The 23,346-nt window shown below is 41.8% G+C and overlaps 1 protein-coding gene across 1 annotated transcript in view; it reads left to right on the top strand.

Moving 5' to 3' along the window:
* The window catches only part of sft2d1 (SFT2 domain containing 1), a 57,557-nt gene that overhangs the window by 24,009 nt on the left and 10,202 nt on the right, over window positions 1-23,346 (top strand). The window contains exons 4-6 of the mRNA XM_055639994.1: window positions 6,434-6,515; window positions 15,373-15,408; window positions 17,312-17,370. Of these exons, the coding sequence (XP_055495969.1) occupies window positions 6,434-6,515; window positions 15,373-15,408; window positions 17,312-17,370 (177 nt within the window). The remainder of the gene's footprint in view (window positions 1-6,433; window positions 6,516-15,372; window positions 15,409-17,311; window positions 17,371-23,346) is intronic.

The following is a 23,346-nucleotide window of genomic DNA, read 5'->3' as shown; positions in this document are numbered from 1 at the left end:
GTATTGCATCTGCTCAATCAAGTGGTCGAAGTTGCCTTGAAGACTTTTTGCATTTTTCCTACAATTACTAATCATGTTTGCTTTTGTCTGTTTCTCAAGGAGCTGTTGCAAATTCTTGTAAATTCATTTTCGCTGAACATGATTTAACTTTCAGAAATACATGACAACTATGTGGCGTTTTGTACGGCACAGTGGCGCAGCGCTAGTGTTTCTGCCTCAACGCCAGAGGCCCGGGTTCAATCCTGACTACTTGTGTTGTCTGTGGGAGTTTGTACGTTCTCCCTGTGACCGTGTGGGTTTTCTCCAGGTGCTCCGATTTTATCCACACCCCAAAGACGTGCAGGTTTGTAGGTTAATTGACTTATGCAAATTGCCCCAAGTGTGTAGGATAGAACTAGTGTACGAGTGATCGTTGGTTGGCATGGACTCGGTGGGCGGAAATGCTTGTTTCCACGCTGTATCTCTAAACTAAATGCGGTCCTATTATTTTTTAAGATGTTCAGTTATTGCATCCCTTGTTATAGGTGCCAACATTTTCCTGCCTACTGACCATAGGCCAATAGATTGGTGGTTGTTTTTTTTTTTCTATTCCTTCTTTCTTAAATGTTGGGGTTATATTTACTACCCCTAAAACTACAGGATAACCAGATAGCCAGAGTATTCTCTAGCCTAATGCACATTGCAGAAACCTGATTGAGTGAGAGGCAGGGTAGGCAACTGAAGGCTCCAAAATTTAAATTGACAGAAAGGGATATAAAAGCGGAGCCATTCAGGAAATGATAGGCCTGTGATAAGGAGCAGTTTCTTGAGGACAGAATTTGCTCTCATTTCGAACAAAAGGCTTTAATACAGATAGTCAGCATGGTTTGGTGTATAGGAGGTCCTGGTGCACACATTTGATTGAGGTTTATGAGGAGGTGATGATGGTGATTTATAAAGGTCGGTATGTTGTCTACATGGATTTTAATAAAACATTTGACAAGGTTCCCCATGGAAGGCTGATCCAGAAGATCATATCAAATGGGATCCAGGTAAATTGGATACAGAATTGGCTTGGTTATAAATGACTGAGGGTAGTAGTGGAGGGGTATTAGAGAAATATATTTCAGAAAACCCAAATGGAATAAAATAGTAAGATTAAACGAGAACTTACCAGTTTGAAGTTTGATCTGTATTTTATGAGGAGTTACGATGAGGGATTACGTGAAGAACCCCGCTTCCACGCATGCGTGTCATTCTTCAAAGCAGCGGTGTGAGGTCACAGAACCTATAATGATCTAACATAGTAAGATTATCAAAGAGATACCAGTTTTTGATATGATCATAAGAGGGTGGGAGCGGAGGGCACGTAATCCCTCATCGTAACTCCTCATAAAATACAGATCAAACTTCAAACTGGTAAGTTCTCGTTTAATCTTACTATTTTACTTCGGAGTCACGTGAGTGACTACGTGAAGATTTCAAAGCTCTGTGACCTCATGCCGTGGAACGAGTCCATGCTTCACAAACTGCCTTGGGTATTGGGAGAGAGCATCATTAGTAATTTTAAACACAATTATACAAAGAGTTGTGTGGTATAAACAAAAAAAATATATAACATTTTTTTTAAATTTGAGAATCATAGCCCTGTAACCTTTCGGGCAAATTATTATGTTGAACATAAAATGTTTTCTTAATACAATGATGGCTCCAAAAAATAACTGGTTTATTATAAAACCTGTGGAAAACCCTTTTGGATGACCATCCTGCCATTCTGAGGATTTGGTCTGTGGGTACCTGTACAATTTTTGCTGCGGATGTCGCTGCAGCCCTGGTGGAATGAGAGTTTAAAACATTAGTGTCTATTCCTGCCATCTTTAGGACCTATTTGAGCCACCTTGATATAGTTTGAGTCGTGACCCTTTCATGCGGTTTCTTGTAAAAGATAAACAACTCCATTCTCTGACCTCGAATGTTCTTAGTATATTCTATGTATTATTAGATGTGTCTTGCTATACACAGTCATTTGCCATATGGGTATACCATAAATTCAACACTTGACGCGAGGAACCCGATCTGTTTTCTTTTATTAAATCCAGTTTCTCGGTGAAATGATCAGGGAGTCCAGGCTCAGTTTGCTTAATGGCTGGACTTGTTGTGCGGTAAATAACACCATGAGCATAACCATCTTCCTGGTCTGTTACTGAAGTGACAACGCTGTTATGAGCTACAAGCTCCTCAGCATGTTGAGAAACGACACCCACGTCACAGATTTCGGAGTACCTGGTTTTCTTACCAGGGGTGCGTTCCCACCGCGTGCCGCTCCGTTCCTTGTGATAGGTAATTGGAGAGTGTACTTGTGGCACTATTGATGGCACTGTAGCCCCATCGATTATCATAATGGAGGCTTGTTAAAAATCCAATACGGCCAGAATGTTCTTGGCCTTTTGGTCGAGGTTGTTGTCCAAGCAGTATATGCCCTATTTCTTGATGTGTCCAAGGTACTGCTTCCGTGTTGACAGTCTTAGTGCAGATGAGATGAGATTCATCGTCCTGTCTGACAGCCCACTGCCGTGTAGTGGGTCTTTTAGACTCTACAAATCAATCAATCCATAGTCTTATGGCATGGATGACTGCCTCCAGTCACTGGATAAATTAATAATTTTTTGGCTATGTTCATTAGGGAACATGGTTCTAACACCATCCCCTGTATGACCGAATACCATGATTTAGTAGGCCAGTCGGGTACTCTGAGAATTCCAGATGCCGAGTGATTGCCCCTTTTGTAAGCTCTATATTGCCAAAGTTCCTCTTTTGAGTCAATGCCTGCCATATAGAAAACCGCAGCTGACACTAAGTCTTTATCAATAATAAGAGTATCCATCTTAAAATGAATATCTAGAATAAATGTGTTTAGGGTTGAAATCAATGATAATCCTGCAACCCCCATCTATTTTATTTTTAATAAATATGATTGATACAAATTCTAATGTTCCATGAAAAGTATGCTCAATCACACCTTTTGTGTACAATTTTTGTAGCACCATGTGGGTTTTAGATTGTTTGGTTTATGCAAGTACAAAATGCCCTTCTGGTGTATGTTGTACTGTGGTTATTGGGATGAGTAAATCCTATCAGATAACCCTGAATACTGCTGAGATTATATGAATCTGTAGTGATTATATACCATACATAACTGTAGTGTTGCAACCTCCCCTACCATTGTAGGTCCCTATTTTAACAGAGAAAAACCCCACCCACCTACCTCCATGGTTACCGGTGGTTGTGTTATTTCCTTGGTTTTTTGAAAAAGGAGGTTCTGGTTTGATATCTCTTGTTCGGGGTTGTGTGGGAGGTTGAGGCTTCCGCATCTTCCAGGGTGGCCGCCCTGGCCATACCCTAAAAAAGGATCCTGCGGGTTATATTGATTTCTGGCACTGCCACTGGTATGAGCCACATTTTTATGGCCTTGCCTGTGGCTGGTATCATGCTCCAAAATAGGCCCTTGCGCTGGCCTTGATGAGCCCCAGTGTCTTGGCTTTGTCCACACACGGTTCTTTGTTTGCAAATGGTAGCATTTTTGGGGTCCCAGTGCTGGCTGAATGGCCGCCTTCCACATGTAGTTCAGGTCATATTGCATATTACTAAAACAGAGCTAGTGCGTCTTGATGGTTTTTGGTTACCTACGTTTAGTCCAGGGTGCGGGTGTATGCTATGATGCCTTCCGTCAATCCCTTTAAGGTTCTCCGGATCTGGAGGTCCTGGTTCCTGATGTTCGTCCCCATATGCTGCCAAATGCATTGGTTTACACTGGGCACCTGTAATGCCTCACCGTTGCCAGGTGGCAGATGTCTGGCCAGTGTCTATAAATATTTCTTGTTGGCGTTTGTGGCCAGACATATAGTTAATACTATTGCCATCCTGGATCCAAGTCTACCCATGTTTGACTTGGTTAAAGTAATCAGCCACCATGTCCAGCAGAGTCCCTGCTGTGTCAGGATCATGGGATGCTGTATTACCAGGCTCTGGCCCATCAGGGTCCTGCCTACTCTTTTATAGAGTTAGAGATCTCTAGGGTCCCGCACGGGGTACCCATGTGGGGCTTAACTGCTGCCCACTTGTCTTTTGTTCTGCGGACCCCTCTTGCAAGTCAACCCAGAACTGACCCACAGTGCTCCCCTCTGATGGGGTAGAAGCATTGTGCAGCCCTCAAAGAGGTACTGCTGTGGGTTTATCACGTTGGAGCAAGGCTCCATACACCGCTTCTTCCCGCTCCAGCCCTCTCGGGCGCTGGTTGCCGGCGGTTTTATGCAAAGTCGGACCCTTCTGAGTCCACTACCTTGTTTGATTTGTGTCTAGCCTTACCGCTCGGCCGCATGGATCTGGCTGGTGCGGGGCCGACATCGGGCACAGCTGATCCCACTACGGTTGATCCAAATGCCGCTGGCTGCTGCTGGCTGCCCGCTGTTCCACGGTCCTCCTTCTCCAGCTTTGTCCTTCTTTCCGTGAAGTGGATATGGCCGGTGTGGAGGACATCTGGCACAGCTGATTCCATCTATTCCATTTCTTTAACCCGGCTCCAAAGCTCTCAGCGCTCCTGGCTGCTCCTTTATCTCTGACGGTACTGGTCCTTTGCGGTCGTTGCAGCCGGTCAACCCCACTCTAATGCCCTCAGTACTGGGCACTCCTACTTATATGGTCCTTAGATAAGGGACATCTAAGATATTAAAATTGATAATAACAGCCAATATAGTTGATCTTAGTCAAAAAAGGCCCAAGAAGCGATATCTGTAACTAAAAAACCCGCTGGGACCGACCCCGGTACTCACATTACTGGTCCCTCACGGTCGATTGCAGCCAGTCAACTGCACTGCAATGTCCTTGGCCTCGGCGCTGGCCGTTAGCGCTGCTTCAAGCCAGACTCGCTTCCAAAGCGAGACTGGCATACTGCCCCAGAAATGAATTTGCCCCCTGTTGCGGGAGCGAAGTCGGGCACAGTCGTTTTCCCCTCCGGGAATCGAAGTGCCTTTGCTGCTCCTACCATTGTCGGCTGCCGCTGCTGCTGCCGCTGCTGCTGCTCCTGCCCCAGCTGGCTGCCTGCACTCCGCGGTCTTTCTGCAGCTTACATGGACCCCGTCCATGTCTACACCTAAAGGGTAAGTGGAAGGAAACGCAGAGTCTCTTACCTGCTGTTCCCGACTTTTTAATTTCACCCCTGGTGAACGTCGTTCCCTCCGTGTCGGGTTTCTAGCCGCTCGGACCGACCCCGGTGTTTACGGGGCTGGTCCTTCTCCGCTAATTTTAAAAGTGCCAGAGCCCTAATACAACCCACTGTTTTGTGGGTTGTTGGCTCTGTTTTTCCTCCACCCCGTATGGGGTGAAGTTGGCACTCGCTCCCGTTCTGGGAGACAGTGGTGCCGACTTCCGTTGCTGGCTGACTGCTGCTGTAGAAACGGCAGCTCGTCAGCCTTCCTGGAAAGAACAAGAAAGGTAAGGAATTTTCTTACCTGTTCCACAGCCCCAGGCCCATGTAGCGTCGGTCTTTGGGGCTGTGTCGGCTCCGGAGTGCTCCCACGTCGTTCCCTGCGTGTCGGGTTCGAGCCGCTCAGACCGACCCCGGTGTTCACGGGCCCGGTCCTTCGCGGCAGTTCCGCAGCCGGTAGAACCCGGCTGTTCCTACGGACCCCTTGGACCAACCCCGGTGCTTACCTTTTGAAGAAGGTTTTCGGCCCGGCCGTCCAGATCTCCAAGCCAGTCTCGCTTGAGACTGGCATACGGGACCTCTTTGCTTTGCTTCCCGCCCGGCCGAGAAGTGAATTTTGCCGGTGCGGGAGCAAAGTCGGGCACAGGTTGTTCCCCTCCAGGGAAACTCGTGCCGTTGCTGCTGCCGGCTGCTCGCACTCCACGGGTCTCCCCGCCAGCTTTCCGCAGCCTCCTAAAAGGTAAGTAGAAAAAGGAACGCAGAGTCTCTTACCTGCTGTTCCCGACTTTCAAATTCTCCCGCTTGGGGAACGTCGTTCCCTCCTGTGTGACTCGTTGCAATGCGTGTAGCGATATGACACGCATGCGTGGAAGCGGGGTTCTTCACGTAGTCACTCACGTGACTCCGAAGTAAAATCCTGGTTGTTCAATGACTAGGACTAGTTTTGAATGTAATGTTGAGAAATTATGCCAATGCTGACCTCACATTAACATCACAAGTTTATTGCTTTGTATGTACTATTGTCCAATGATGACGAAGTTGTTTGATGATGGTCAGAACATCTTGAACTTTTTTTAACAATTAAGTTATAGAAGTAATTCTGATCTAGGTTTCTTATGCATAATTTGACGTGAATGAATTGGTAATTGTGGTTGGCCCTTCCTTCTCATGAAACAGTCTGCCTTGATGTTGCCAAATTTAAAAAACTAATTTCTCAGAGTTTTAAACTGTTGTCTGTCTTTTCATCTCTAGCACCTGTTTTCTCATGGGACCACTGAAGCAACTGAAGAAAATGGTTGACCCAAACCGCTTGGTTGCCACCATTGTTATGTTGGTAATTGCCATTTTTAATATTGTTTCTTATTTTGTTTCTTATTGCCATGTGTATGGAGATACGGTGGAAAAACTGCTTTGCTTGCTATCCAGGCAAATCATACCACACATGAGGACAGTCATAGCATACATGAGTATAACAGCTAGTTCAAAACAAGAATGGTACAGAGTGCAGAATATAGCATTACAGTTACACAGAAAGATAGCAAAAAAACCGCATGAGCTGTTACAAAGTAGACTGGAGATCAAGGTCTGAAGTTCTCACAAATGCAAATTGTAACAGCGTGACACCTATTTCCTTCGCTCCATAGATGCTGCTGCACCCGCTGAGTTTCTCCAGCATTTTTGTGTACCTTGTAACGGCATGAGCTGATTTACTATTATTATCACTCTTCTTTTCCTTTTTCTTTCTCAGTAACCTCGCCCACCCGCTCAAAACAAAAATCACTATCATATTTGGAAAATATGATTTTCAACTCCTCGTTTAGTGATGCTGTATTTGTACTTGGCTCTATTAAACTGCAGGCAGCCAGAAGCGTGAGGAAAAGATCCCTGCATAGACTTGGATCCTAACACTTGAGGTTGAAAGTGATTTAATTTTTTTGTGATTGGAATTGTTTTCAAATTCCCATATACAATATGCAATAATCGGGTGCTTCTACATTTGGTAATAATAGTAAACAAAATACTTTCTAATTGGCATGTTACTTTTAGCTGGATGGTTTAACATTTTTGAGGTTTCATTTCATATCATAGAACCGAAACCCTCCTGAAAACAAAACATGTTTATTAGAACCGGGTTACAAAGGCAGCCTTAAATAAAATCATAAATCTCAGATGGAAGAAAATGTCCCTGATGGCCTTCACACATTCCGTTGTTCCAAAACACTACCCCTGCTTAGTGTAAAGATTCTTTCCTCCATGCTTTATATTCCTCAAAGCCCCTGTCTGATTTCATCTTTAAAAGTCTTAAATACGCTTCATTTTTCTTTTTAACCATTTTACTATTCTTAGGACATCCAAGGCTACCTTACCTTGCCATCTTCATTGCTCTTCCATACTGGAACATGATCAACTTGCTTTTAAATGGCTCCCACATGTCAGATGCAGACTTGCCCAACAAAAAATACTTCCAATTACTCTCCCTAGCTCCTGCCAAAAAACAGTGTAATCTGATTTATTGCCATTTACTAATTTCCCCCAAGGTCCACGGTTATCCCTATTCAAAACGATCTTAAAACCTATAGACTTGTGAACACTATCCCAAAAATGCAATTTCATAGAAATACCTGTCAGTTGCCCAGTCTTGTTTCCCAGTACTGCATCCAGCATCCTAGATCCAGTATGCTCCCTCCTCATATTGGACTGTCCACGTACCATTTTAAGAAGCCCTCTCGGACACACTTAACAAATTCTGCCCCATCTAAGCCTTTTGCACTAACTAGGTCCCTTTCAATGTAGGGGGTTAAAGTTGCCCACCACAGAAGTTCGAGAATAAAAAGTAAAGTTTACTGAGATTGTATAGGACTTTTGGATTTGTCTTTGTTTCGCATCTTGTGTCCATCTTTGGTTGTCATACCTGGAGAAGAATAGACTTGTTTTTTTGGGTTCATTCATCCTTAATTGATTCATGGGAAGAGAGTATAGTGCTATGACAATGGATGACATTACAAGTAAATTAATTTAACTACACAAAGGAAATTTGCAGGATAGATGCAAAAAGGCTATTTCCATTAGCGATAGTATCTAAAGCCAGTGACAATGGTCTTGGAATAAAAAGTTGGTCATTCAGTACAGAATTTCATGTGTTCTTTAAAGGGATATAATATTTGGAAATGTATATTGAGGTATGTTCAAAACAGGATGAAAGATGCAAGAGAGTCAGAGGAAATGGAAATGAGTTGGGTGGTGAAGGAGCAGGTGTGCAGAGTGGACATGGAGAACAGAATATATTGTTATTGAATAGTATAACAGACTGAGGATTGTATGCCGACCATCTTAATACAAATTGCAATGAGGGATTCTATCCCTGCAGAATATTGGCCTTTACTGTTCCCAACAGGTATTATTGGTCTGTTTTTTTGTCTTTGTAAGTTGAATGTTTGATGATTTGGCAAATTTTGAACAAATCTGTTTGGTTCACTTTTTAATTTTGATTGTGACTGCAATTTCTGATCTGTAATAATTCCTGGGTTGAGCATTTGTATATTCCCAACTGCTATGTGTACAAAATAAATGACCCCTATGGTATCATGGTTGGTTTTTCCTCAACGGAATGTGCGAAGGCCATCTTGGACATTTTTTTCCAACTTAGATTTATGATCTTATTTAAAGAGCCCGTCCCACTTTGGCGACCTAATCCGCGAGTTCTGGCGAGTTTGCCTTCGCCTCATACTCGCAGCATGGTCGACATGAGGTCGTAGGAGATCTTCGTAACTCTCCTTCATGCTTGAGAGTGGTCTCCACGTACTCGAGGCCTCAGCTAGGTTGCGGCGTTTTTTTCAATATGTTGAGTTTAAAAAAAAAAGGTCGCCATGGAAAAAATCGATGCTTTTTTTACTCGTAGGTTTATTCGTTGTAGTTAGTCGTAGTAGGTCGGCATGTTAGTCGTAGGTAATCGAGGGTAGTTGAAGGTAGTCGTAGATAGTCTTCATCATAGTCGAAGGAGGTCGTCTTCACTCTCCACTATTCGGTGTCCAATTTTCCCGAAGCTAGTCAAAGCTGGTCTTCAGCATAGTTGAAGGAGGTCGAAGGTGGTCTTCAACATGTCATTTATTTTTAAACTCTTCTAATCTCGCCAATTAGGTTGCCCAAGTGGGACAGCCCCTTAAGGCTGCTTTTGTACCCCAGTTCTAATTCGGAAAGAGGCACGAGAGATTGGATTTTCAAGATACTAACATTGGTTACATTTTTGCCTACTTTGGTCGAAGTTGCTGGATCAGGTGTAGTCGCATGTATGCAGCTATCAGTTATTTAACTGTCCTGTTTGCAGGCAACCGGCCCTGATAGGAGCTACAAGGTTGCCTTAAATTAGAGCAATGTTCACAGCAACTTTGTCATGTAAACAGGAACTATGGCCACATTCCAGCAGCAGGGCATAGATCGGACGCATCCAAATGCAAAGCCAAATTCCTTCATGGTTGGGAAAACAACTTGTGACGTAACGGCAGTTTCTCTTATTCAAAATTATGTTCCTTTCTCCTGTTTAATGCAGAGCCCAAGCTTTCTATTTGGCTAATAATTAACTGTTGGAATTTTCAGTTATTAATTCTGATCATGAAATGGCGTCAGAGAAATTCTTGGGTTATTCGCATGTGACTCATAATTACCATATCCTGGCAATTTATTTCCTGTTCAGTTACTTTGTTTACAGTATACCTTTTGTGAATTCTGGCTAGTGTTACTAGTAAAGCTGCTCAGGAATCTGTCTTGTGTATAACGTTATTTTTATTATTATTATTATTGTCTGAAGAAGGGTCTCGACCCGAAACGTCACCCATTCCTTCTCTCCAGAGATGCTGCCTGTCCCTCTGAGTTACTCCAGCATTTTGTGTCTACCTTCGATTTAAACCAGCATCTGCAGTTCTTTCCAACACGTTATTTTTAGGTTGATTTACTTGTATATTCAGGTCAACATTTAAGTACAGACTTTGTCATAGCTAAACTAAATATCTGTCAGACATGTATTGCTGGATCTACTTGACAACACTGATACCTTTAGACGAAATAGACAATAGGTGCAGGAGTAGGCCATTCGGCCCTTTGAGCCAGCACTGCCATTCAATGTGATCATGGCTGATCATCCCCAATCAGTACCCCGTTCCTGCTTTCTCCCTATATCCCATGACCGCTATCTTTAAGAGCCCTATCTAGCTTTCTCTTGCTAGTATCCAGAGAACTGTCCTCCACCGCCCTCCGAGGCAGAAAATTCCTGACTCACAACTCTCTGTGAGAAAAAGTGTTTCCTCATCTCTGTTCTAAATGGCTTACCCCTTATTCTTAAACTGTGGCCCCTGGTTCTGGACTCCCACAATGTCGGGAACATGTTTCCTGCCTCTAGTGTGTCCAAACCCTTAATAATCTTATATGTTTCAATAAGATCCCCTCGCATCCTTCTAAATGCCAGAGTATACAAGCCTAGCCGCTCCATTCTCTCAGCATATGACAGTCCCGCCATCCCGGGAATTAACCTTGTAAACCTACGCTGCACTCCCTCAATAGCAAAAATGTCCTTCCTCAAATTAGGGGACGAAAACTGCACACAATACTCCAGGTGTGGTCTCACTGGGGCCCTATACAACTGCAGAAGGACCTCTTTGGTCCTATACTCCTCTTGTTATAAAGGCCAACATGCCATCCGCTTTCTTCACTGCTTGCGTACCTGCATGCTTACTTTGTTTAAGAAAGAACTGCAGATGCCGGAAAAATTGAAGGTAGGTAAAAATGCTAGGCGGGTGAGGCAGCATCTACGGAGAGAAGAATTAGGCGACGTTTTGGGTCGAGACCCTTCGTTTCTCCAGCATTTTTGTCTACCTAATACCTTTAGAGGTGTCTTTTATATAATGTATTCCTGAAATTGTAAGCAATGCCAAGAATAAGACCTGACTAGGAATTAATGAGGGTTTCAAATACAAATGAGTTAAGAATCAGGTGATGTTGGGATAAGTGAAATAAGTAAAAGCTTACTTTAGTTTTGGATACTATAGCAAGATTGTGATGCCTGGTTCAGCCACAGATTGGTAGAAATGGTTTGCAATGGGGATGCGTTGGTTTACTTCCCACTCCATATTAAAGTTTAGCTCAAAGGCCACTGGGCATATTATACTAATGTGTACAATATTGGCAGAGCTATTTGACTGAGGCCATCGCTGCTGAATCCAGTCATGAGTCTACCTATTTCCATTTGTGTTACTAGAACAATGATTGCTCAGCACACAGTTAATTTGAATTTGGGCCCTGTTACTACATCATCTGTACTTCCGCTTAAGATAAAAATGCAAATCTAGACAGATCGAGGATTAAATTTATTGTGGACACAAAAAAACTGTAAATGCTGCAATCTTGAGGAAAACACAAAGTGTTGGTGGAAGTCAGTGAGTTGGGCAACTTCTGGAGAAGGAATGGAGTCTAAGGAAGGGTCCCAACCCAAAACCTTGCCTCTCCATTCTCTCCACAGATGGGGGATCGGTGATCAGTGCCGGGCACATTTTCTATTTGTTATTTGTACCAATTATTTGGATGAGAAAGTAGAAGGAATGATTAGTACATTTACAGATGGCACTAAAATAACTGGTATTACAGACAGTGAAGATGATTACCAAAAATTGAAATGGAAACTTGATCAAGTGGGCCAAAGAATGGCAAATGAAGTTTAATTCAGATAACTGTGATGGTGCATTTTGGGAAGTCAAAGCAGGGCAGAACCTTCATGATGAATGATGGGGCTCTGGGGCTTGTCGTAGAGCAGAGGAATCTAGGAGTGCAAGCATATGATTCCTTGAAAGTGGCGTTGCAGTTAGTTACAATGAAAGAAAAACGCTTTTTGCTCATTGGCCTTCATCAGTCAGGGAATTGAGTGAAGAAGTTGGGACATTGTTACAGTTGTACAAGATGTGGGTGAAGTCACACGGAGTATTGTGTTCAGTTTTGGTCACCTTGCTATTGGAAATATGCCATTGAGCTAGAGAGAGTGCAGAGAAGGTTTACAAGGGTGTTGTAGCTATGTTACAAAATTTTGAGATTTAAAAAATCAAGTCTGCAATTTATCCCATCAGATAAAGCATAAAAAGAAGTTTAATTTAACACCTAATTCACTTTCATATCTCAAGTAATAAACAAGTTATGGCCATTTTCATACTCGGAAATTAGCGGCTTGTTCCCTATTGATTTTCTATTGACATAACAAAAAAGCTGTGATCGTGGACAGTCAAAAGCCCATAACGTTCTTAAAAATTAAGAGAACTGAATGAAATTTTCAGTTATCATAGATTGAAGCATTCTGAAACAAATATAAAACCATCTTACTTGGATGACCTGAAATTAAAGCATATAATGAGTTAGTTACCCAATTGTAGCTAATTCCAAACTTCAATTACTAGATCTAAACATCTATCCATTTCTTAAGAAAAGATTAACATTTTTAAATAGCCTAAGTGTCCAAATAACATTCACATAGAATTCACAATAAAACATGATTTTTAAATCTTATTGACATTAATTTATAGGCCAAATAGAAGGAATTTAGTGTTCAATTGCTGTAAATTAATGGCCATTTAAATCTGCCTTCGAGTGGGATCCTGTGGAACTCTGTGGAACGTGCTGGTTTGGAACGTTTCCATTGCGGTGAATTTGTACCCCAAATGCCCAGAAAAATACTGCGGGATTTAATGGGGCCCCAAATTAGCTACTCGCAACATAAAACTTTGTATAAAGGGATCTTAAGAAGTGCTTTTTAAGGTAAAAATAAACAACCTACCTTCCGTTGTCCCCAGTATGAGATCCGTCCCGTTGTCGGCGGTCGCGGGTTTAGAGGATAACTTTTAACCTGGTATAATAATTAAATTAACCAATTAAATGTAAAAATAGCTCCAGCAAACGCACCTCTAAGCGATTTTTCATCAGCAACTAAGTAGGCTGAACAACCTCGATTTGAATAGCCTAGGGAAAATCGCGTTTTAAACCTGCCCCCATCTCAACGGCGCCAAAATCGCACACACGGGCTTGGACAGATCTGCAGCGACGCTTAAGGTAGGTTTTGCAACATACCTAGTTGTTGTCATGACACAAGAGCTATGGGGAAAGGTTGGGCAGGCTAGGACTTGGAGCACAGGAGGCTGAGGGGGTGGTCTTATGAAGGTGTATAAAATCATGAGGGCAATATTTTGGGTAGATGGACGGTCTTTTCCCCAGACTAGGGAAATCGAGAACTAGAGGGCATAGCTGAGAGGGGAATGATTTAATTGTAACCTAAGTTGCAAAGTTTTTTACACAGCATGTGGTGGGTGTAAGGAATGAGCTGCCAGAGGAAATTGTTGAAGCAGGTACAATAACATTTAAAATACATTTGGACAGGTACGTGGACAGCAAAGGTTTAGAAGGATATGGGCCAAATGTGAATAGATTGGACAAGCTTAGATGAGCCACATTGGTGGACATGGATAAGTTGGGCTAAAGGCCTATCTCTATGAGTGCTGTATGACTCTATGATTATCCTATTTGTGGTTCAGAAAGGATTTATGACACCTTAAGCTTTGTTTCATTATCATTCTAAATAATAATTAAGATAGAAACAGTACCATCCCCGAGACTGAAATCTTCAATAAATCGTCACTATTCCAGTATACAATTCTGGTCAAAGCTATATATATTTTCAATGCCTCTGGGTACAGCTAACATTGAAAATTAACTATATGACTTATTTTTAAATGATAAATCACTTGAGTTAGAATCACTCATTTGTCTTAATCTTTCCTTTCTCACTTGTGTACAATTGTTATTCAAATGAATGAGCTCAAGCATCTCTCCTTAATCTAACCTGAGCATTTTCCTTACGGCAAAGTCTAGCAAATTTCATTTAGCTGTTATTCATCGTTAGACTCCTTTTGGAGTCCAGTGACAGGGCATGACTGGGAAATTGCAATAGAACTTGGCCACCTAGATCCAGATATTGGCATTCGCACAGGAGTTACAAAATTTGCAGACTCTTGGGTAAACACCAGCAGCTCCATATGGCAAAACCAAACAAAATCTGGGCTTATATCATTTAATTATATCATTTAATTGCTAACATTAACTCGCCTGTTAATATTTCCATCCCCAAGACTGGGCGGCACTGTGGCACAGCGAAAGAGTTGCTGCCTTGCAGCCTGGGAGAGCCGGGTTCGATCCCGACTACGGGTGCTGTCTGTACGGAGTTTGTACGTTCTCCACCGTGACCTGTGTGGGTTTTCTTCGAGATCTTCAGTTTCCTCCCACACTCCAAAGACGTACAAGATTGTAGGTCAATTGGCTTGGTAAATGTAAAAATTGTCCCTAGTGGGTGTATAGTGTTAATATGCGGGGATCGCTGGTCGGCACGGACCCGGTGGTCCGAAGGGCCTGGCTCCGCGCTGTATAACTAAACTAAACTGAAGACGGTTCATTTTCTTGGACAGCTTGCGTAAACTGAATTACTGAAGAATTATCAACAACCTGCTGAGTCACTCCAACACTTTGTCATTGTAAACCAGCATCTGTGAATCCTTGTGTCTGGAATGAATAATGACTTGGGTAAAAGGTATTTGGTTTTCATCCATCTGTGACCATAGATGATTACAATACAACACAAAAGTAAACTGGGTATTAAAAGGACATAGAACATGGTGAGGAATGTGGCAAGGGTGAAACCCAATGCAAACATAGTACAGTATAACGCAAGAACAGGCCCTATGGCCCACGTTGTTTGTGCCAAAATGCTGGCTAGTTAGCCAATCTTCTCTGCCTCCATGTGATCCATATCCCTCCATTCCTTGCATAGTTATGTGCCAACTAAAAACCTCTTGAATGCCACTGAAGCATTTGCTTTCACTAGCACCCCTTGCAGTGTATTCCAGGCACTGACCACCATGTAAGAAAAAAACTTGCTCTACTCCTTTAAACTTTTCCCCTCTAAACTAAAAAATATTCTCTCCAGTCTTTAACGTTTGTTCATATAGATTTTGCAGGAAAAATTCTTATCGATTGAACAGTTGCTCATTAGTTCTTCCAAAGGAACATTGCAATCAGCCGAGGCAGTGGTTTGTTTATGACTGAACTAACTTAAACTTATGCAGTATTCTTGTTTTAAAAAGTAAAACATTATTCTCTGTTTTATTCTACAGCTGTGCTTCATTTTAACATTATGTGCAGTGTTTTGGGTAGGTATCATTTACTATGTTCTTTATGCTCTGGAATAAAATGTCAGTATATTAAAAATTACACAATACGGTGGCTTCCCAATTGATGATTAACTCCTACAGTTCTATGCTATATGGACTCGAATGTCTCTTGTTCATTATTAGTTTTTTTGATAAACTGAATTAATGCTAACAGTTAACTGTTGTGCTGCTTCTTCAAGTTAAATATTGCTGTGATGTTTATTGGAAAGTGTGAATAGGTGGCATCAAATTTGAACTGCATTGCTGGTAATCACTCTTAGATGAAGAACAGCCACCTGAGAGCCATGCGCCTAAAGAATTATTGGAATCCATGTTCATAATTCAGCTGATGCTTCCAAATTTGTTGTCACAGTATACTGACAACTTAAATTTCTATGGAATATTATAAGCTGTTGCCTCCTCGGCTGTGCCACTGACTGTTCTGTAGCTAAAATCTTGCTTATAAAACATTAAGGACATGGCAATTGGAGGGGGCCATTCTGCCATTAATTTTGGTCATAGGTGATCTATAGCTTGCCTCCATCCTGTATGGCTTGGCTGTGCTTGGCAAACACTCTTGTCAATTGAAAATGTAACTGAATCTTAGCAAGATAGCCTTCTGATTGAGAGATTCCCACATTTCTGCTAGCTTTTTGTGAAGAAACACTTCCTGGTGTCACTCTGAATAGTGTAGCTATAATTTTTAAGCTTTTGCTATCTTCTTGACTGCATATACTGGTATCCTGCAGAGCAAAAGATACCAGGCGTCTTCCCTATCTAAGCCTCTCGCGCTAAGGAAGTCCCAGAAACCTGTTCAGGAAACAACCTTGCTGTTTTGTATCCTTCCGTAATCTGCCCACATATCTGTTCCTTTATCTTCCGTTGGCTATTTGATGGCTTTTAGAATATTCCCTTCATAGTCTTAGCATCTTTCTTGGTTCTGACCTCTACTTATATTGCCTCAGTGGATGAGGCCTCCAGTGTCTAGCATTATTTTCTCCCGTCACTGGAATCAGTCTGGAGAAGGGTCCCGGCCTGAAACGTCACCTATCCATGATCTCCGGGAATGTTGCCTGACCTGTTCCAGCTTTTTGTGTCTTTCCAGTGAAAGCTGCTGTTAGGCATGGTTGGATGAGCAGTGTAGCCACTTAGCACCAAGGTGTGTGTTTCAAGTTCATACTGGGCAAGGGGGTGAACATGGGAACGGGCATCAGTTGCTCCACATGTTGACAGACCGCTTGGATCTTACAATCTCATCATTCGCATTGGAAATACAGAACTTTTTGTTTCCCTCGCTTTTTTTGTCTACATATTTTTTCTTCAACCCAGAGGTTTGTGTACAAAAACAAGCTCGGGGGGCCAACAACCACCTTTGAATTTCTTCCCATTGAGATATCTTCAGGTCTGGGAGAATGTTGTTGTCAGTAAATGTGGTGCAAACCCCCACGTGGTCACAGGTAGAGTATGCAAACCCCTTACAGACAGCACCCGAGGTCAGGATCGAACTGGGTCTCTGGTGCTGTGAGGCAGCAGCTCTACCGACTGCACCACTGTATCTATGCTCTTGGTTCTGGCAATGTATCCTGAGTACTTTAGATGCTTGTATCTAAATAAAAAATATGAATGAAAAGGCAAGAGTGCAGTGTTGCTTACAGTTGCTTACTTTTAAAATTAATTTTGCTGTAATGCAAGAAATTGGCAAAATTAAATATTACAACTAGAATTTTAACACATTATGCTCTCAAACAGATACCCTGCATGTTGTTTAATAGCATATGTCGAAGGAGAAATTGCATGGCAGTATATGGGTTTTTATTATGGCTGTTAGCTACTAATTAAGTGCTGAATATTTCCAACCTTTTATATACCTGGTGGTCAAGTTGGATTTTGTTTGGTCTTTCAGTGGCACAAGAAAGGACTTGCTCTAATCTTCTGCATATTACAGTTCCTAGCAACAACTTGGTAAGACTCATCATCTGTATCTTAAAATAAAATTAAATGAATGTAAAATATACTGACAATTATATTTTTATGCTTGTAAATGGCACTTGAAGTTGTGGTCATAGGAATCTTGCAGCACCATGTTGTAGCCTATCTGTGCCTCTAATAATTTTGTATACTTCTACCAGGACTTCCCTCAAACTCCAACATTCTAAAGAAAATAATCCAAGTTTGTCTAACCTTTCCTTTTATCTAATACCCTCCAATCCACGCATCCCCGGGTATACCTGGAAGATACAAGGAACTGCAGATACTTGCACAGTGCACTGGAGTAACTCAGACCATGTTTGATGAAGGGTGCCAACCAGAAACGTCACCTGTCCATGTTCTCCAGAGTTGCTGCCTGACCCACTGACGTACTGCTGCACTTTGTGTCTTATTCTGGTAAACTTTTTCTGCACCCTATCCAAAACCTCTGCTTCCCTCCTGTCATGGTGCGACCAAAACTGCACACGATACTCCCAATTGATTTCGAACAAACTGCCATAAAGCTGCAACATGGCATCTTAACTTTTATGCTCAATGTCCTAAATGATAAAGGCAAGCATACCATTGGATAGGTCTGGGTCTGTATTCTATATAGTGAAGGAAGCTAAAAGATGACATGGGTGTTTATAAAACTGAGAGGCGTAGATACAATAGATGATCTGTATGTATTTCCCATAGTAGTGCTCTAAAACTAGAGGGAAAATGTTTAAGGTGAGAGGGATGAGGTTTAGAGAAGATCTGAATGGTGATTCTTTTCCAACAGTATAACTGGTATCTTGTTGGAGCTCCCAGAGGAAGTGGTGGAGCTCGGAATTGTAACAACATTTGAGCAACATCTTGACAGGTGGTGGAATGAGCAGGGCAGAGAAGCGTAATGAACTAAAGGGCCTGTCCCACTGTACGCGGTAATTCAAGAGTTTTCCCAAGTTTCCCCTGATTCCAACTCGGAGAATTACAGTAATGGCCGCTCCTAGGTACTCGGGGCTCTCATGGACATTTTTCAACATGTTGAAAAATCTTCACGAGCTTACCCGTTTCCCGAGTACCTTCCCGTTAGCGTTACGAGCCGCTAAGAGACATCCCGAGCTCCGACGTACCCGCTACGTACATTCTACATGCTTACGACGAGTTTGATTTTTTTTTTAAACTCGGGAGAGCTCTTGAATTACCTCGTACAGTGGGACAGGCCCTTAATGCAGGCAAGCGGGATTAGTATAGATGGACATGATAGCCATGGTGGGCCAAAGGGCTTTTTTCAATGCTGCAAGATTCCTATGACTCTGGGGGTAAAATAACTTGTCAAAATTCACAAAGAGTGTATGAAGAATAACCGCATGGAGGAGGTACTATAGAGTGATTGCCTTTCAATGAACTTTCCGTCCATCGGAACAGATTGAAGACAATTTGGGGAAAGAAGCTGAACTAAGAATACAAGAATGTTCTAATATGCTGTTGAAATAGGAGTAAATTGAAAAGCAATGGTTCTACTGCATAATGCAATGCAAATTGCATCACAAACAATAATAATGACAAAATAACCATATAACCATATAACAATTACAGCACGGAAACAGGCCATCTCGACCCTTCTAGTCCGTGCCGAACACATAATCTCCCCTAGTCCCATATACCTGCGCTCAGACCATAACCCTCCATTCCCTTCCCATCCATATAACTATCCAATTTATTTTTAAATGATAAAAACGAAATAATTTCTGTTAACTAGATTTTAATGCCCTGATTCTCTGAAGGATAAACAGAAAGGTAGAATGAAGCTGCAAATATCGTCATAAAAATAATTGGGAATTGTTTCTGAATTTGCATGTTAGTGCAATCTAAATTTTTGATTTGACATAATGAGTGTGGTTTGCTCTATATCAAAATATATTCTCCACAATGTCATTTCCCAAATAAATTATCCTGAATCTATTTCATAAATTACTGGTTCTTTATCCTGTTTATGGAAATATTAGAGCCACCACATCCTTGCCTTTTAGATTCAGAAAGCTCCAAATGCTGTGATCTTCATGCATAACGTGTTATGGTGAATAATCTTTGGTCATTTTACTTTGTTAGTTGTTGTGCCTTTGAGCATTGAGTGTGTAAGTACTGGGAAGCTGCCAAAGAATTTTGTGAAGTTTTCCAAGCAACAGGTGTCAGAGGTTATGGAGAGAAGGCAGGGGAATGGGGATAGGAGGGAGAGATAGATCAGCCATGATTGAATGGGGGAATAGACTTGATGGGCCGAATGCCCTAATTCTACTATTCATTATGACCTCATGAACACAAGCAAAACTCCATGTACAAATATTCTTAGTTATAATTGGCTTTGGGCAAATTCTGTTTATTGACATTTAACAAAGCAACAAGACGTCTGAAGAAGAAATGATGCTGTGATAGGCTCACATTGTGTATTTACCTTGATTTATATTTCCCGGCAAATTTCCACAACATCCAACTGTGGGTTGTTTTATTTGCTTTCCTTGAATCATCTAATTGTATCAGTGATTTGTCCAGAGTAGTGAACTATTCACCAGACTGTGGATAAGGCAACTGGCACATTGTCACTGTCCAAAAGATAACTTCTTTCACTAGCCATTTGTTCTCCAGCACATGCATTCTGAAAGTCAAATGGCTGGATCTGCTTTTAGATATAAATTTGTTCTTTGAATATTCAAAGAACAAATTTATATCTAAAAGCAGATGCATGCTATTAAAGAATACCTTTATAATTGAACACACATGCTTTATTCTAACAATCATACTGGCATCTTTGTTTTATGAGATTTTCTGAGAAGTGCAGTTTACTCATAAATTGGATCAAGAATGAAACCAATTCTGCTTAGATCAAGGTTGATCCGTGCCAAATGTATCTTTATGCCTCAAAATAATAATCTGTTGATAGAACACAGGACAGCAGCATCTGTGGAGGCAAAGGGATAGTCATAGTTTCAGGTCGAGATCCTGCATCAGGTCTGAATTCCTCCAACAGGAATGAGTGGGTTAACATATGAAGAGCGTTTTACGGCACTGGGCCTGCACTCGGAGTTCAGAAGTATGAGGAGGGACCTCATTGAAACATACGGGATGGTGAAAGGCCTGGAAGTGTGGATGTGGAGATGATGTTTCCGCTAGTGGGAGAGTCTAGGACCAGAGGTCATAGCTTCAGAATTAAAGGACTTTCCTTTAGGGTAGAGATGAGAAAGAATTTCTTTAGTCAGAGGGTGGTGAATCTGTGGAATTCTTGGAATTCTTTGCCACAGAAGGCTGTAGAGGCCAAGTCAATGGATATTTTTTAAACAGAGGTAGTTAGATTCTTGATTAGTACGGGTGTCAGGGGTTATGGGGAGAAGGCAGGAGAATGGGTTTAGGAGGGAGAGACGGATAAGCCACGATTGAATGACGTAGACTTGATGGGCCGAATGGCCTAATTATGCTCCCGTCACTTATGACCTTATAACAACTTGTTTTTTTGCTCCAGCTCCCAGTATCCATAGTCTTTTGTGTCTCCATATTTATTTCCCTGTCTTTGACTGTACTCCATACATCCTTCATCAAATAGAATCTTAGAACCTCAATCTTAAAGGTCTGGGTATTTAGAGTGAATTCTTTCCGCAATGGTCAAGCTCCAATTTTAACATTTTCCATCTTTATTTTGGTAACTGCCACTGGAAGAAAGAGTTTTCTAAAGTCTGGGTATTGCATATAGAAACTGTGATGTAATGTTACAGGCTGTTAGTGAGGCTGCATTTGGAGTATTGTGTTCCGTTTTGGTCACTCTGCTGAAGGAAGGACGGCATTAAGCTGGAAGGAGTGCTGAGAAGATTTGTGAGGATGTTGCCAGGGGCTATGGGGAGAGGTTGGGCAGGCAAGGATTGTATTCCTTGGAGCACGGGAGGCTGATGGGGTGATCTTATTTAGGTGAATAAAATCATGAGAGGAATTATCTGTACAGTCTTTTTTCCGAAGTAGGGGAGTCAAGAACCAGAGAGCATACGTTTATGATAGGGGAAAGATTTAATAGGAACCTGAGTGGCAACATTTTCACACCGAAGGTGGTTGATATATGGAACGAGCTGCCAGAGGAGGTAGTTGTGGCAGAGATACTGCAACTTTAAAATATATTAAGCAGGTATTTGGGTAGGAAAGATTGAGAGCAACGTGGGCTAAACACAGGCAGGTGGGACTAACATAGATGGGGCATCTTGGTTTGCATGGGTAATTTGAGGAGGTTTTTGTGCTGTATGACCTACTATGACTCCAAATGTTCATTTTTATTTTCATTCATCTCATTCCGATAGATAACATGAATTTATCATAAACGCACTTTAATTTCATAGAAATCTCCTGTAAAAAATCAAATGTTAATAATGCAGATGCAGTATAATAGAGATAAATGTGAGGTTATCCACTTTGGCGGCAAAAACAAGGGGGCAGATTATTATCTCAATGGGGTTAGGTTAGGCAAGGGGGAGGTACAGCGAGACCTGGGTGTCCTTGTACATCGGTCACTGAAAGTTTGCGTGCAGGTACAGCAGGCAGTGAATAAAGCTAATGGAATGTTGGCCTTCATAACAAGAGGATTTCAGTATAGGAGTAAAGAGGTTCTTCTGCAGTTGTATAGGGCTCTGGTAAGACCACATCTGGAGTATTGTGTACAGTTTTGGTCTCCTAATTTGAGGAAGGACATCCTTGTGATTGAAGCAGTGCAGCGTAGGTTCATGAGATTGATCCCTGGGATGGCGGGACTGTCATATGAGGAAAGATTGAAAAGACTAGGCTTGTATTCACTGGAGTTTAGAAGGATGAGGGGGGAATCTTATAGAGACATATAAAATTATAAAAGGACTGGACAAGCTAGATGCAGGAAAAATGTTGGGCGAGTCCAAAACCAGGGGCCACAGTCTTAGAATAAAGGGGAGGTCATTTAAGACTGAGGTGAGAAAAAACCTTTTCACCCAGAGAGTTGTGAATTTATGGAATTCCCTACCACAGAGGGCAGTGGAGGCCAAGTCACTGGATGGATTTAAGAGAGAGTTAGATAGAGCTCTAGGGACTAGTGGAGTCAAGGGATATGGTGAGAAGGCAGGCACGGGTTATTGATAGGGATGATCAGCCATGATCACAATGACTGGCGGTGCTGGCTCGAAGGGCCGAATGGCCTCCTCCTGCTATTCTCTATGTTTTCTATGTAATAAAATGTCTTTGTCTTCCAACTTCATCGTGTGGAGATTTCCAAACTGCTGTGCCCCAATTCCACCTCCATTGTCAATTGCTAATTAAAAACAAAGAGAAAAAAAAACACTTGGTTCATTTAATTATCTACCCTCCTTTAACTTCGAGGGGTTCCCTGCTACTCTGTATATTTGAATTCCAATTGTAAGTGTTATTGAAAGCTAATGTATGCCTTTGTGAGATGTTGCAAAACGGCAGCTTGAGTCATTTCTGCATTCTTCAAATATTTTGATGTGGCAACCACTTGTAACCTTGTGAATCCAAAAGCACGGCCAGCAAGCAGCAAGACTTCCTTTGCTAGGTTTGTTTTACAGGCTGTTGTTCATCCTGTTGGAATGCCTGTGGTGGGAGTAGTATGGCAAGAGAGAAATCTCTGTAACAATAGTCTATTGACAAAGTGGGCTTGTGTTTTATTTAAATCAATGCATCCATGAACAGTGCTGTGCAAAAATAAAGCTGCAGAATTGAATAAGACTGGGAAATTCTGGGAAATTAATTGGTAATATTAAGCGGGATAACGTGCACTAATAAAATGCCCTTTTTATTTTAATGGAAAGATAGATTTAAATAGACATTAAAATATAGTTTTTAAATGGTACATATGCAATGATTGAATGTCACCCTTGTGTTGTAATAATCAGGACGGGATACAACATGCTTGATACAGACTCATCACTATTATCTGATATGAACAATATGAGGCGGAGAGATTTC

The sequence above is a fragment of the Leucoraja erinacea genome, chromosome 8 (assembly GCF_028641065.1).
Source record: "Leucoraja erinacea ecotype New England chromosome 8, Leri_hhj_1, whole genome shotgun sequence".
Taxonomy (NCBI): Eukaryota; Metazoa; Chordata; class Chondrichthyes; order Rajiformes; family Rajidae; genus Leucoraja; species Leucoraja erinaceus.
Note: the sequence above shows the minus strand (reverse complement) of the source record. Positions and strands in the feature narration are given on the sequence as shown.